General features: G+C 30.9%; 1 protein-coding gene across 1 annotated transcript; it reads left to right on the plus strand.

Annotated features, from left to right (window-relative positions):
* The first annotated feature begins 635 nt into the window (after nucleotides 1–635).
* On the plus strand, nucleotides 636–14,079 carry LOC110997056 (ceramide synthase 5). The gene is made up of 8 exons (XM_045634439.1): nucleotides 636–964; nucleotides 1,721–1,838; nucleotides 3,905–4,126; nucleotides 10,935–11,156; nucleotides 11,643–11,761; nucleotides 12,074–12,218; nucleotides 12,634–12,728; nucleotides 13,041–14,079. Exons 1-8 carry the CDS (start codon nucleotides 786–788, stop codon nucleotides 13,048–13,050), a joined length of 1,110 nt encoding a protein of 369 aa, XP_045490395.1. The 5' UTR covers nucleotides 636–785; the 3' UTR covers nucleotides 13,051–14,079.
* Nucleotides 14,080–14,518: the final 439 nt, after the last annotated feature.

Here is a 14,518-nt window from a genome sequence, read left to right on the forward strand (position 1 = left end):
GTGTGACTGAGCTTGATATGCACAATATAAATCATGTATGTTATTAAAGAGAAATAAAGAAATTTGAAGCTATTGTTTTATTTTATTTTCAATTTTAAGCACATAATACAAAACTACATAATATGTTTTTAAAATTTGGCTCTAATAACAATGCTAGAAACTACGAGGTTGCCAGTTTAGAGGCTTTAATGCCAGTATTTACTATTTCCATGCGTTAACGGAATGTCAAGTTGAAGAAAATAAAAAAAATATATTTAGTTAACATTTTGTTGCTTGAGTAGTAAATTTGAACTATGGCGTTATGACAAGAAATAAAGCATATTATCTCTCTAGGTATCCAGTCTACATAGGAAAAATACACATTGAGTTGTAATCCTCCTACGGGCTTAAAAAGTTAAATCGATAAAAAAGGTTTTGTTGTTGCCTGACACAATGATTATTGGCATATGACTTCTGGCATCATTCATATAATAAAGATGTGTCGAAAACGTACACTGGAATATATATATTATAGTCTATAGAATATATTTATAGTCTCTTTCAGATTTTTCAAGCTTGTTATAGATAAATAATTTTTATGTACTGTCCTTTCAAATGTATTGTAATTTGTAAATTAAAAAGTCAGAACGTTGGCAACTCTGACCTGTCCCTGTCGCCGCGCTTCGTCAATCATACGAGTTAGTGGTCCGCGGGGATAACAAAAATTAATTTAATAAATATTTTTAGTTAAATTTTAGTTTTGCTAGCTATTGTCTGCACTGTGATTAGTTTTATTAGTAAAAATTATGTTACAGTCATTAATAAATACGTTTTGGAGTGAATATGTTTGGTTACCGCCTAACACAACATGGTCTGACATTGCGCCCGGGCCGGAAAAGCTTGTAATATATACGGATCATCGGCATGTCTTCTTTCCTATACCGTTAGCACTCGTTTTTATAAGTCTCCGTTATGTGTTAGATAGGTGAGTACCGAAAGTTATCTATTACTCACCAAGTTATTTGTTGTAATAGACTCATAGTCGGGGGCGTTAAATTTTCGAATCGTATACTGTTGCACTCGTTTTTAATAGAAAAACGTTTGCATTTTTTAGGTTTCCTTAAAAGGATTAGAATGCCAAGACGATATGTCCTATATTATTTTTCAATTCTTGGTAGTCAGGCAATTGTATTCATGATGTGATGATTGTGTACATATTTATGTAGTAATGTATTTCAAAGCCTGCTGGACAAAAATTAATAATTTCATTTCCTATCATATCATTATAATTTTAAGGACATTTATTTCTTTGGCCTTAATACAATACATATCTAAAAAGTGTTCTATTATTATCCATAATATTTTAAATTTTATACTAGGAATGACAAAGAAAATTTATATACTAACAAGTAATGAGAAGTAATAAATTTACAAGCCTTATAGTTTTGGTAAAAATTGCCAAATTATTTTTTCTGAGAATATTACTTGTTTGATAAACCATATCATGATATTATTGATATAATGTGCTTTTTGAATCACATGATAAGATAATTATTTTACTATTACATACATTAAAATATCTTACATATACATATTTAAAATTTCTGTATGTAACAAGTTAGACATACATTTTAATTATATTTTTTTAAGTATTTATTTAATTTAATTTTTGGTCTTTCAATTGTTTCTTCGGAAAACAACAATTAAATTTAACAAATACATAATATATACAGTTTTTCAGGATATTATATGCTCCATTTGGTAAATACCTTGGTATCAAAGACATAAGACCAAGAAGAGCACCTGAAAATCCTAAACTAGAGGCAGCTTATAGGTCAGGACCTCGGAACCACAAACAAGTAAGAACAATTCATATCCTAACGGGTTAGATAATTATTTATAAAACTGAAAAAACACATCATTTGAACTAAATAAATTACAACAACACATTTTTATAAATATTCTGCAGTATCATGAGTGGGCAAGATTTATTTATTGTTCCTCACATGTAAAACATAATGTTGTCTATGGACCATATTCCATAGTTACTTATAAAGAACATAGTGAATAATAATTTCATTATATTCATATCAAGAAATTTATTCAGTATAATTGAATTTTAATTGTTTAACCTGCATATATATATATTATACATAATTGAAAATAGCATACTTGCATTTTTTTCAATATTAATTATCCTTTTTTTGAGATATGCTATGTATGCGGGGTCTACTTACTATGATTTAATATTGATTTAAAATATAATACAGAGATTAACCAAAAAATATAATGTGCTAATTAAATTTTACTTAAAACAAAACTTTTCTTGCTAATCATGAATTCCTAAAATTAATGTATATTTATCCCAATAAAAAATAACATTAGTTTTGTATTAAGTTGGTGTCAGCATATGTTATCTATATTATTAACAAAAAGGTCAAGAATTCAAGGTATCTTTATCTTAAAGAAATTTCTGTCAATATAATTTATGTAAAATTAAGTATATGCATTATATATAATCTTGATTTCTAAAATATTGTTTTACTCAACATACTTTGGTAGATTGTATGCAAATTACAGTTCACATATTTTCATACTACAAATACTTAAGGGAAAAGAAATTGCCAGAAATGCTTTCTGTGTTGCTTGTCAAAATTTTTGCTCAGCCTGGCTTTATTTATAAATTACTCAAGAAAATTAATTAAGTCCAATCCAAGGCTTCCATCAAAACAATAAAAAGTATTTAAAAAAAAACATAAATATTAAACTTCGATTTGTAAGTCTATAGTATTGTACAACAAAAACATAACAATGTATATATATATATATATTCATAATTAATTCATATTATTATTGTTTATAAATTATTTAGGAAATTCTAGATATTAATTATGCTATTTACGCATGGTTGGCTATTTTATAACATATAAATTACTAAACTAAACCAATGAAAAGATAATTCATGATATAATTCCCACCACATACAGGTTTTATTGATTAATATTATATCATATGTTATTTAACATACATGAGAAGTGAGTGATTAATTTATTCGTAATTATTTAGTATATAATTTTGCATGTCGTTCACATGGCATTTTTATCTATCTATTAAACTCAGTTCACTTGAAATTTAAATATTATCAAATGATAAACATGTGGTTTTAAGCCCCCGAAATTGTATCAATGCACTAGTACCTACTGATTATTTTAAGTAATGGCCTTGTCAGCGGTCTAGATTTTTTATTTAGTATTTAGATAAAATTATATTGTCGGTAACATAACATTCACATTAAAAACATTTTCTTGAAATACAGTGTGCTTGCACTAAAGTGGATGTACTTCTTCTCTTTAGAATAGGCATTTTAAGTCAAAGCATTGCTAAGTTTCGTATACGTTTGTAAAGGGACTTGAGACTTTGTTAAAGACACCTTTACACTATTTTTTTTGAAACTGTTTAAATTATTTTAATCAATTTTATTTAACCTTTGATTTTTTAAAGTATATTATCATACAAGTAGGGATGTGACATTCTGCATAAAAAATCGATTTTTTATTTAATCAATTGTTTTCATCATCGGATCTATTCAATGTATCGCATTGTAAACATGTATATCGATGTATCCCTATTAGGTCGAGGACCTCTTGTTATAAAAGACCAGACAATGTCGAGAGGTCGCAGATGAAAAAGCGACATAATTAATTTTCAATTATAAAAAGAATCGATTATTTTTTCACACCCCTACATGATTGCATAAACCATGTTGCTTATGTTATTCTGATTTATATCAGAATAATAAATAAAAAAAACAATACTTCGACGTTTATAGTATTATGTTCTTAATTTAAATTAATTATTGAATACAATTAAACTGTATTCAATGGGAATAAAATTGCTTTGTTAAAGTTAGAAATATATTTTTCAGCTATGTGCGTTAGCGAAGCAGCTAGATATGACAGAGCGTCAAGTGGAGAGATGGTGGCGTCTGCGCAGGAGCCAGGATAAACCCTCGACCCTAACTAAATTCTGTGAAAACGCCTGGAAGGTCACCTTCTATGTCTTCAACTTTAGCTTCGGAGTTTATATCCTATGGGATAAGGAGTGGCTGTGGGATATTGATCAGTGCTATATTGGATATCCACATCAGGTCAGTTGATGAAAACAAAATTTGTGACTATTTTTATATTAACTGAGGTTCAAGTATAATTATGAACGGAACATTATATGGCTATCTGTATATTGACTAATGAGAGACTTGGCTACTTAGCTCACTCCAGTTCATATCTTTAAGAATCAGAGGCGAGACCGAACTATGATTAACAATGTCAACATCCATGACGTTTTATGGAACAGAGAGCTGTTTGCGCTAAGCTTGATTAGTTTTCTTACATTTAAATTTATTTTAAATCTATATTCCTATTTTCTATGTTTCCGGTAAACTTGATTAATGTGAGATAAACTGTTGTGTATAACAGACTTATTTATATTTTAGATTATTTTTATAGTTAATTAATAATATTTACCCAAAGGTAAAAGTGGTTTCGGAGCAATAGGTTTTCAACCTTGACCTAGTTTGGTTTATGACAGGACACGTAATTGTGTGTTAGATTATAAAGCGTGAAATGTCAAAAAGAAAGTGATAATTACAGGCGCGAACGAAAAACTACAAACGCGTTTTTATTTCGTATTAATTTATAAACAGTTGCAAGAAGTCCTTGCGTGCAATAGTGATCGGTAATGAATGCTGGGTAGGTTTTTGTAATAACGCTAAATGCAGTGTGCGGCTTCAATAAACATATTTTTGTGCTACGTTATATTTAGAATGTAACGTTACATTATTGGCGTTTATTACCTTATTCAAAATAATGTGAATTTAAAATATTTTTTTAAATCGCTTGAAAATATTCCGGTTTCTATGGGGAAAGTTATAAATCGCCGTATTATTTTAATATGCATTAATGAAGCTTGTTTATTTGTAAAATTCTGAATATATTTTTATTTTGAATTATTTTATGATGTATCTTTGTCTGAGTGATATTTAGTGTTAAGGATATGACATAAAGATTCCGGTGCCAGAAATCTTTCAGCACATAATTGATCATACACATTTTAGTGTTGTTTTGATAAATATTATTTATCATAGACAAGTGATAAAATAATCTTGTAAATACACAACTAACAATCATTCTTTGACCGAAAATCGTTTCCAAACCCACCACAACGATACATAAGACGTCTATTAACTTTACATCTTGGGAACAAAACCACGGCCGTTATCTAGCATCATATTAAATCTGAAAAACGCTAGTGAATAAGAATAAAAAGTATAAGTATTTGACCTTCAATGCAAGTGTGTTTTTATGTAAAACATTCAATGTTACGTAATCTTGGCACAATTATTTTTTACATAGAAATAAGTCTGCTTTGGTTTGTAATCAGCTGATGATTTGTCGGGTCATTAAACCTAATAATCAAGTGTATGTTGTAACGAAAAATATTAACCCACTGACTGGTGAAACTGACTTTTGTGTATAATTGATTAACTGACTTAAGAAAAATAACGTACCAATTTTGAGTCAACTTGAGTGTCATTATTGCGGTTTCATCTAGCAACCTAGAAAAAGCTTGATTAGAACGTTTACTCAAAAAGGATAAATTAAGAAAAAAAAATTAGTAAAATTACTCTAAGACGATATAATTTTTATATGTATAGCAATTAGTTATATTGATAGTTCTTTCAGTATCTAAAGCCCTGATTTCTAATCCTTGGGATCGAGTGGTATAAAGCCTAAATATTAAAGTCGTTATCTGTATCGCGAGTCCCCTGATACACACATATATTTATATAATCTATGTAGTATGACTGGCTAATCATCTAACAATCTATCAAATGTAGATACGTAGCCGGCCTTTACTTATTTATTCCGTGTCGTATGAATGTTCCTCGGCGAAATATTAGATTTTTTTCTAAAAATAATTTACTGTGTATATTGCTTAAAACCTTGCCTTGTACTTAAAGACAATTTCGCCTGTTTCAGTAATTGCCTAACATTAACCTAAACTAGCGTTACCTTGGTGTTATCTTGACCTGCCAGTGACCTCAATTATAATAATGCTTATTTTTAGCCTGGCAAATATCATAACCTATACATGATTATAATAAAGTAACAGATTTACCGCGGTAAGACATTCAGTTTTATTAAAAATTCAGTTACTAAATTGTCTGTATGATACCCTGTGTTATATGTTGACGATCGAATGGTTCCTGCGTCTACGGTGGAGGATTTTTTAACAGAGAGAAAGTGAACGTAGGAAAAATAAAATGTATGGTTTTTAATAGACGTATAAAATATCGTAGTAGATTGTTTGAGATATTCTGATGAATATAGAAAAAGTGGAAAGTTCATGTAGGTACTAAGGGTTTATATGCACTCCGGATAAAAAGTATGACGATCATATTGAAAGCGAGTGAATGCTGGGGATAAAGTAGATGAGTTGTTGCATTCATGTAGTTAAGAAATCGGAAATGAGGCATGATAGACCGTACATAATGCTTATCCCGACGTTAAGGTACGCCAGTGAATGTTGGGTGTGGGAGAGACAGAATGAAAGTAGAATAAATGTCTTGCAAATAAGTGTGATAAAAAGTATGTCTAGTGTGATATAGTGTTAAAAGAAAGAGAATGCTTAGGTTTGGCCAGGTAAAGCAAATAAATAATAAGCGGTTTCCAAGCGATTGTGGATGATGGAGTTGCTTTTTGTACATACGTGGACCAAATCCAAGAGGTTAGTGTCAAAAGTTCCCAAAACCGACGAGCATGCATGGTGAGTCATGAAACAGGATAAATCTGAGAGAGGTATGTCAGGACTGTAGCAAGTGGAAGTCCGTGTCTCCCCTAAGGGAAAGTGGGGTGCTAGGAGGGGGGGAGCATGGGCACAGTTACTTATAAATTGGGGAAAAAGACGCATTTTCTAAACGAAGGCGGGAATTACGCAATTTCAAGCATTTGATATTTTTTCGAATCCCTCGAAAGTAAAAGCGATGAATGAACAAAAACGTCTTAATTCAGCTTAATATAAATGAAATAATTGTATTTATTTATTTATTAAAAGCTCAGTTTTAAAACTATGGCCCTTATTCTACTCAGACCTATACGTATATAGATTGCGTGATGAGCGGAACTGATTAATTTTAATATATTTAACAAACGGACAATTGCTATGAGAATTTCTTACACAACTCTTATTTGTGTACATAATGTAGTTTTTCAAATATTTTGTGTTTAGTAATTGAATATAATAAGAATAAATTGAGCACCATTCATAATTACCGTGAGATTGAGCATTGTCAAATGTAACTCCAAATTGGGCGCTATTATCGTAGTTTAAACAAAGATAATTGAGATAATTAGTGAACGTTTATAACTGCAACTGAATTTTTAACGACCGATAGCTAAGCAAACCCACTTTCAGATGACAGATTTCGGTCGGTGTATTTAACTTTGATTTATTTACGCAATTATATTTACGATTTTGTTACTATTGGATACAGGTTAGTAATTAATAGAAAAATAGTTGCTATATATGACGGCATTGCCTTGTAATTTCAGTGTACTTTAAACATATATTATTGATATGATGGGAAATATATTTAGTTCATGTTGAAAAAATATGTTGGCACCTTTAAAGCTATAAGCGTCTGATTGTGAAATTCCAGCTCTAATATGGGTGATACAAAGATATATAAGTAGATGTATAAAGGTAGCATTCAGGTATTAGCGACTCCGACCATTCGATTAAGCGACCTTGGTCGTCGGTCGTAGTGACCCCTAGAGCCATTCACACACTTTCATGGGTGATAGTTGTCCGCAGCTAGGAAAATTATTTACCAGTCATTAGAGGCTGAAGAAGTTTATTATGATATTGATCGAGCATCCGGAAGAATTAAGACTCAATTTCACATAGCGAGGTGAAGAGGGTTGCTATACAAAGTGCCATCTGGTTGCCGTTGCAAGTCACGGTCGCGCGTCGCAGTCTCTAAAGTCAGAGCCAAAAATCATTTATTCATGTATGTACATGTCAATGTACACTTATGAAAAAAGAAATATAAATTTAATCAGAAAGAAAGAGAAGAACTGGCAATAAACTCTCCGCCATTCTTTAATTTTTTCAAGTTTTTTCTTTTACACAACGTTTGTAGGGAGTGGCAACCATTACACCATGTTCCACGTGACATCCTAAGTAATAAAAAAAAAATTGTAAAAAAAATAAAAACGACAAAATAGGAGCACGCACTTACTTATCTTCAGTCTATTTCGTAGACGTGTGGATGGATGGATGGATTAATGAAAACGTCATTAATCCATTCATTTCAAGATTAGTTTCTACTCATGAAGCAAGATTTTGATACTTACGTATATATAAAAAGCCAATTAGAACGTTTTTCCAGTAAATACTTAAATCAATTAGTTAGTTATTGAAATCTTTATCTACGTATATATCTAAAAACATGCCAGTTAGGCTTTACAATTAGGATGTACGTATAATGTTTATATTTAAACAATAAAAAAAAATGAAAAATCTATTCACATACTTAAAAGTTATATGTCAATTACAGCACGCCTCGACGTTTCTTCTCTTACCCATGCCATATGCGGGTTATCTCTGCCATTGGTTAGTTGTTATATGTAGGTATGCTAAAGATTGCTTATTCTCCGAATTTTGACTATGAATATGAACATCTTGTTCTGGAAGATCATAGAAACATACGGTTTTCGATGTATGTTATGTTCGACACTAATTGTTTTTTTTTGCTGATTGTACTCTCAAGATTCTAACCCCTGATTGTTGTTATTAATGGGGAACGTGTCGCAATTGTGCTTCTTAATTTGTTTATCATATAAAGTGCATTATTTATAATTTGTGTCTTTACCGAAAATTGTCTTCGAAAACGTTTGTATTCAATTGTCGGCAAAGCGTAGCCCATAGTCACCACAGTTGTGTTAGCTGAGTACAAACAATGGCTGGTCATAAATAAGTTTTATGTCTAATACTAAAGTAGGTTAACGATTGTGAAATATCAATAACAATGTTATCCATACGAAATAATAGAATTTTACGGGAATTGCTCGTAAAATACTACGATGCCTTTTATAGATGTTAATCACTATGAAACATAAACTTATAGAGAACAAAAGTTAAATTACCGCCTGTACATCTATGATAATATTTATCTGTAGTTATCTGTGCTTAAGTCTAGTGTAGACTAGTCTGTAAGATCTCAGCTTACAATAATCTACTTGGTACCCAATAGTTTGTGCATAGAAAAAAAAAGATTTTTTAGATATGTACTTGCCTTAACTAAAGATTCATAATACGCTTAATATTTACTTAAGCTAAAACAATCTACACTATAATATTATAAACAGGAAAACTTTGTTTGTTTGTTTGATTGTAATGAATAGGCTCATAAACTACTGGACCGATTTTAAAAATTCTTTCACCATTCGAAAGCTACATTATCCACGAGTAATATAGGCTTTATTTAATTTTGAACAAAAATAGGGTTCCGTAAGATATTAGGGTTCTTCGTACACAAGGTGTAAAAAATCAACAAAAAAAGTTACTTATTTTGCGTACCCTGCCTAAACTATTAAAGATAGAACCATAAAATGTTCTAAGTAATTGTAGATCTTATAAATATCTACAAAAAAGACACCGCGACACACTATACCTATCTATGTACCGCACAATAACCATAAATGATATAAGTACATGGCAAAACGATGTTTGCCAGGTCAGCTAGTAGCTTATAAAGTTGATTTTACGTTAATACCGAAACAAAATAAGTAACAGACAAAAATATACTCAGTTGCGAAAACAGTTGTCGTGGGTATTGTAAAAGTTTTCAATGTATAAGAGACCCCTTTATTTGAAATAATTAGTGAGTTAAGGACGAGGTCATTGACTTCCAGTTCTGCTTTTATTCATCTGTATTATGTATATCAAACGACACTTTTATTATTATATATATTATTTAAGGCTTGTACTAAATAGTAACATTACTCTTAGCTGTTAAGAGTCTTAAGATTTGATATAGAGTTTAAAAGCCGGTGTCGTATTGTATGAGATCTATGTTCGATTATCGGAAAAGTGATCGTTTCATATTATAGGTCCAGATATCTGACCGTGCCTTAAAATAATGTAAATGTAAGGTGTGATAAAAAAGAGTTTGACCCATGTTTTATGGCGTTGAAGGTGTTTTGCGGTAGTTAAAATAGTTTTTAATTAACAAGACTTATATACTATGATTTATAATAAATTATATCTTGTAGGTTTTACTTAAGCTATAGAGCGTGACTAAGCTCAGTCGTAAAGACGTTAACCTCGTCTAACTTAGTTATTTTAAACAACGACTAATATATCAATTGCCGCCATCTCACAAGCATACCCAACAATATTGCTGAAATAAAAGTAAAATTGTTATCTTATAGTTTGTAACGTATGAAACATTGCTTTTTTTTAAATGTATAAAAACTGATCTCTTGCGTTGCGCCCTGACCCTGAATGATAATGGGAATTTCGATCATAAAAACATGTGGCCAATTTCATTTAAAATTCAAATGTGTCAAAGTAGTTTTAGAATATATACATAAACAACGAATGTGGTTTAAGATTGACTTGTACATAAAAACGATCGCCTATATTGATGATGCAAATCTACGTGAGATTGTGGCTATAGAGTCATGATTACTTTAAAATTTCGATTGTTTTACTTTAAAGAACATGTATTCGTTGGTTATTCCAACATTCAGCAACGGAATTACTTAATTTTATATTTCTATATCTGTGAATTAAAAGATTTAAAATGTTTATAGCTTGAAACCCGGATTCAAATGAGATTCAAATTCGCTTTTTTTATGCAGCGATAATTATAATATATCTTGCAATATTAGGGTCTGACAGATGACATCTGGTGGTACTACATGATATCGTCGGCATTCTACTGGTCGCTGACGATCTCCCAGTTCTGGGACGTGCGTCGGAAAGACTTCTGGCAGATGTTCGTACATCACTTGGCAACCATCGCTCTACTCTCCTTCTCCTGGGTCTGCAATCTTCATCGTATTGGCACGCTGGTCCTGCTATTGCACGACTGTGCTGATATATTTGTTGAGGTAAGGCATACTAGGATAATAGCCTTGTGAGTGGTTATTTTTAGTAGTAAGTAGAGATATTTTTCTATTAAGTATATCATATTTAGTTAGTTCCTCTAACTCCTGAGCTAGTTGGTAGTTCTATACCCCCGTATATCTGACGAGCACGAAAGGATCTAAAAATACCGTGGACTGCGAAGCTAACCGATACATCGGTCCTGGAACTCCACTTATTGACTCGCCTGTCTATCGCGCTGCCTGCCGCGAATTGTATATTATTTCGGCCATACAATGCGCAGAGGCGATGAGAAGTTGGAGTACCTGATCGTGGTTGGTAACAGGCAAAAGATCACATGGCCTTTCACCAACCAGATGGACCGATCATCTTCAACACTGTCATAAGGGAAGCGCTGGACATAAACCGGTGAAAACAGAGACTCCGCTCCAGATGTGTATAGTCCGTAATTTCAAGTTGCGAAATAAAACATTTTTTGTTTGATATTTTAGGGGGTCAAAGCATCGAAATATGCTGGTTACCAGAAGCTGTGTGATGCCCTGTTCCTGGCATTGATTGTCGCTTGGATCTCAACTAGAGTTGTAATTTTCCCCTTCTACATTATATGGAGGTAAGATTTACATAACGATTTTGGTACAAAAGTTGCGTCGTTAAATTTGATTCAAATAGATATATGTACTAATAATTCTGTACTCTTTTGTTTTATATCTGAATTCGTATATATTTTTACTTATAATTTACTTATTAGTTATTACTACTATTACAAAATTTAATAAATTTTCTGAGTGATATGGCTTCACTGTTCAGCATTAAAATTAATTTTTCAATTAACCTAATTTTAAAATATTCTTGCTTTGACGGTCATAGACATTTCTGAAATGCAAATGAAAGTAATTCAATTCAAAATTATAATAATTTTCAGTACGCTGGTACGAGCGCCACAATTAGTACCAATGTTCCCGGCGTACTATATATTCAACTCCCTGCTTTGTCTGCTTCTCGTTCTGCACGTCGTATGGACCACTCTTATCCTACAGATCGCGTATAACGCAATGAAGGCTGGACAGGTGAGATATAATAACGGTTTCAAATAAAACACTTTAGGTTTAATTTAACATATATGTTATTATTGTATTTTTATATATTTTAAGTATAGTCCTCTGACAGTGTTTCCCAATGTCCGGACCTACGTCCCACAGATGGGGCAAAATGAACTCGACGTTTATCATTATATATTTTGAAACTTTATTATAGTTTACAATTTCCTAGTGATTTATCATTTCTTAAGTCAACAATTAAATTTTTATTATTTATATATAAGAGAGGTGGGGCTAGGCACAAGAAAGATGTGAAAACCTTTTTCTCTAGTATGAAATCCATAATTTCGAATGTGTCTTTGACGATAATATTATCTTTTTTTTCTTTGATCCTTTTTAAGTATATATCATGTTTTTATAGCAGTTTGTACCTAATCAATTTCAGATGGACGGCGACGTGCGAAGTTCGACGGAAGTGAGTGACAGTCCTAACCACTCGAATCATTCTAACAATGGGTCGCCTACTAGGAGAAACAAAAAGTAAGTTTTATATTTTTTTTAACTAATAGAATGATAGAATTACATACAATTCTGTTATTAATATAATATTCGTGTTTCGGCTCTAAAAAAAAACGTAATTTCTATTTACAAAAGTAAGTAATAGAAAACAAATATATGTATTGTAATTATTACATTTGAGTGAATTGAGAGTAATTGAGTTGTTACTGAATTAGGATTGTCTGGGAGAAGTCTCTTATATTAACTATACCGTTAATATCAGTATACATGTATATTTTTTTAAAGTTTTAATTTTGTGCTACCCTCAATTGATATATTTTTTTTGTATTTCAGGAACACATAAACTAAAGCTTCAGTCCTCGACCAGATCTCTGAAACGATATTTTTAGATATACACTTATTTCTTGTATGTCCTTACACGATATTTGATTATTCTAAATGTTATATTTTGTAATATACTTTCAACGGGTGATGTAGGTTCAGAACTTGATCTTTGCCATATATTAGCAAAACAAAACAGAAAGAGCAGTTCCATATATAAAAATGAGTTTTTATTATTATGTAAACTATATTTTAATGAAATCTACCCATCATTTGAATAAAAATTTTCAGTAACATAATTTCGAACCAATGTCATCCGAATAAGGTAGGTAGGATTATTAATGTTTGTCTGTCACTGTGATCGATGTTTAGCTAGAATTAATAAACATATAGAGGCGTTTTTGTGTTCGTATATTTATAATCTGCATTTTAGATAGAAAAACCAATAGAAGATATTGGTATATTATCAATAAATTTTCAAAAACGTTTGGCTCTGTTGCATGGTGTAGTACTAAATACTAAATTTTTCTTTATATTGATTTCTCTACGATATTAAGGTTTTCACAGGGAATATAGATGTTTGCTACTTGGGACCAGACGCATTTTTTAAATATTTTCAATTTGCATACTAGAAATTGTAGATTAATACAGTAGAGCGCTTGTATTGAAATACTTCTATAGGTTTTTTTTAGTACTAAAAATTTTTTAAAGACATTTATTTTGATGGTTTATGCTTTCCACCTCTTTAATGTTTAATAAAAAGGTAAAATGTCACAAGTTATAGATTTAAACTTATTTTTACTTTAAAAGCTACTTAAATATTGGATGCAAATTATCTCTGGCGAATTATATTCTTCGATTTTTGTAAATATAAAAAACTATTTTGAGAACATTTCATTCGAGTATTTATGTTAAAATGTAAGTTTTTTATTAATGTGTTATCACAATAGTTGTAATGCGGAGTTTAGTTTGGCAAAGGTGTGTTTTTTTACATCTTTTTTAATCGCGTAATAATACCAAAGTTCAGGACTTCTTAACATTCTTCATACTTTTTAAAGTATTTTCTTCGTTTTAGATGACTTACAATATAAGATAAACGTTATTCCAGTGTATTTTTATAAATATTTTATTTGTGTCTTGCAAACCGCTCCACTGGTAAGTTGATAGATGGCGCTGCGCGTGTTCGCTTATAATACAGTAGAAGTCGGAAAAAACTGCGACTTAATTTGAATGGAAAAAAATCGTTCATGCATACAGCCCTTATAATACATAGCAGTGTAGTACTTTGGTTTGATAAGACGATTGACGTGATTTCCGGTTTCTACTGTTAAAATAAATCTCGAGCAATTTCAACAGTTCCTACAAATTACTAGATTTTTTCTTCAAGTATAATGTAAACCAATGAAGTAATTATGGATAGCTGTCAAAATAATTCACAGTACAAATATGTATCTTTAATCAATACTATATTGTATTATGCTAATTTTGGT

The sequence above is a fragment of the Pieris rapae genome, chromosome 3, assembly GCF_905147795.1.
Source record: "Pieris rapae chromosome 3, ilPieRapa1.1, whole genome shotgun sequence".
Taxonomy (NCBI): Eukaryota; Metazoa; Arthropoda; class Insecta; order Lepidoptera; family Pieridae; genus Pieris; species Pieris rapae.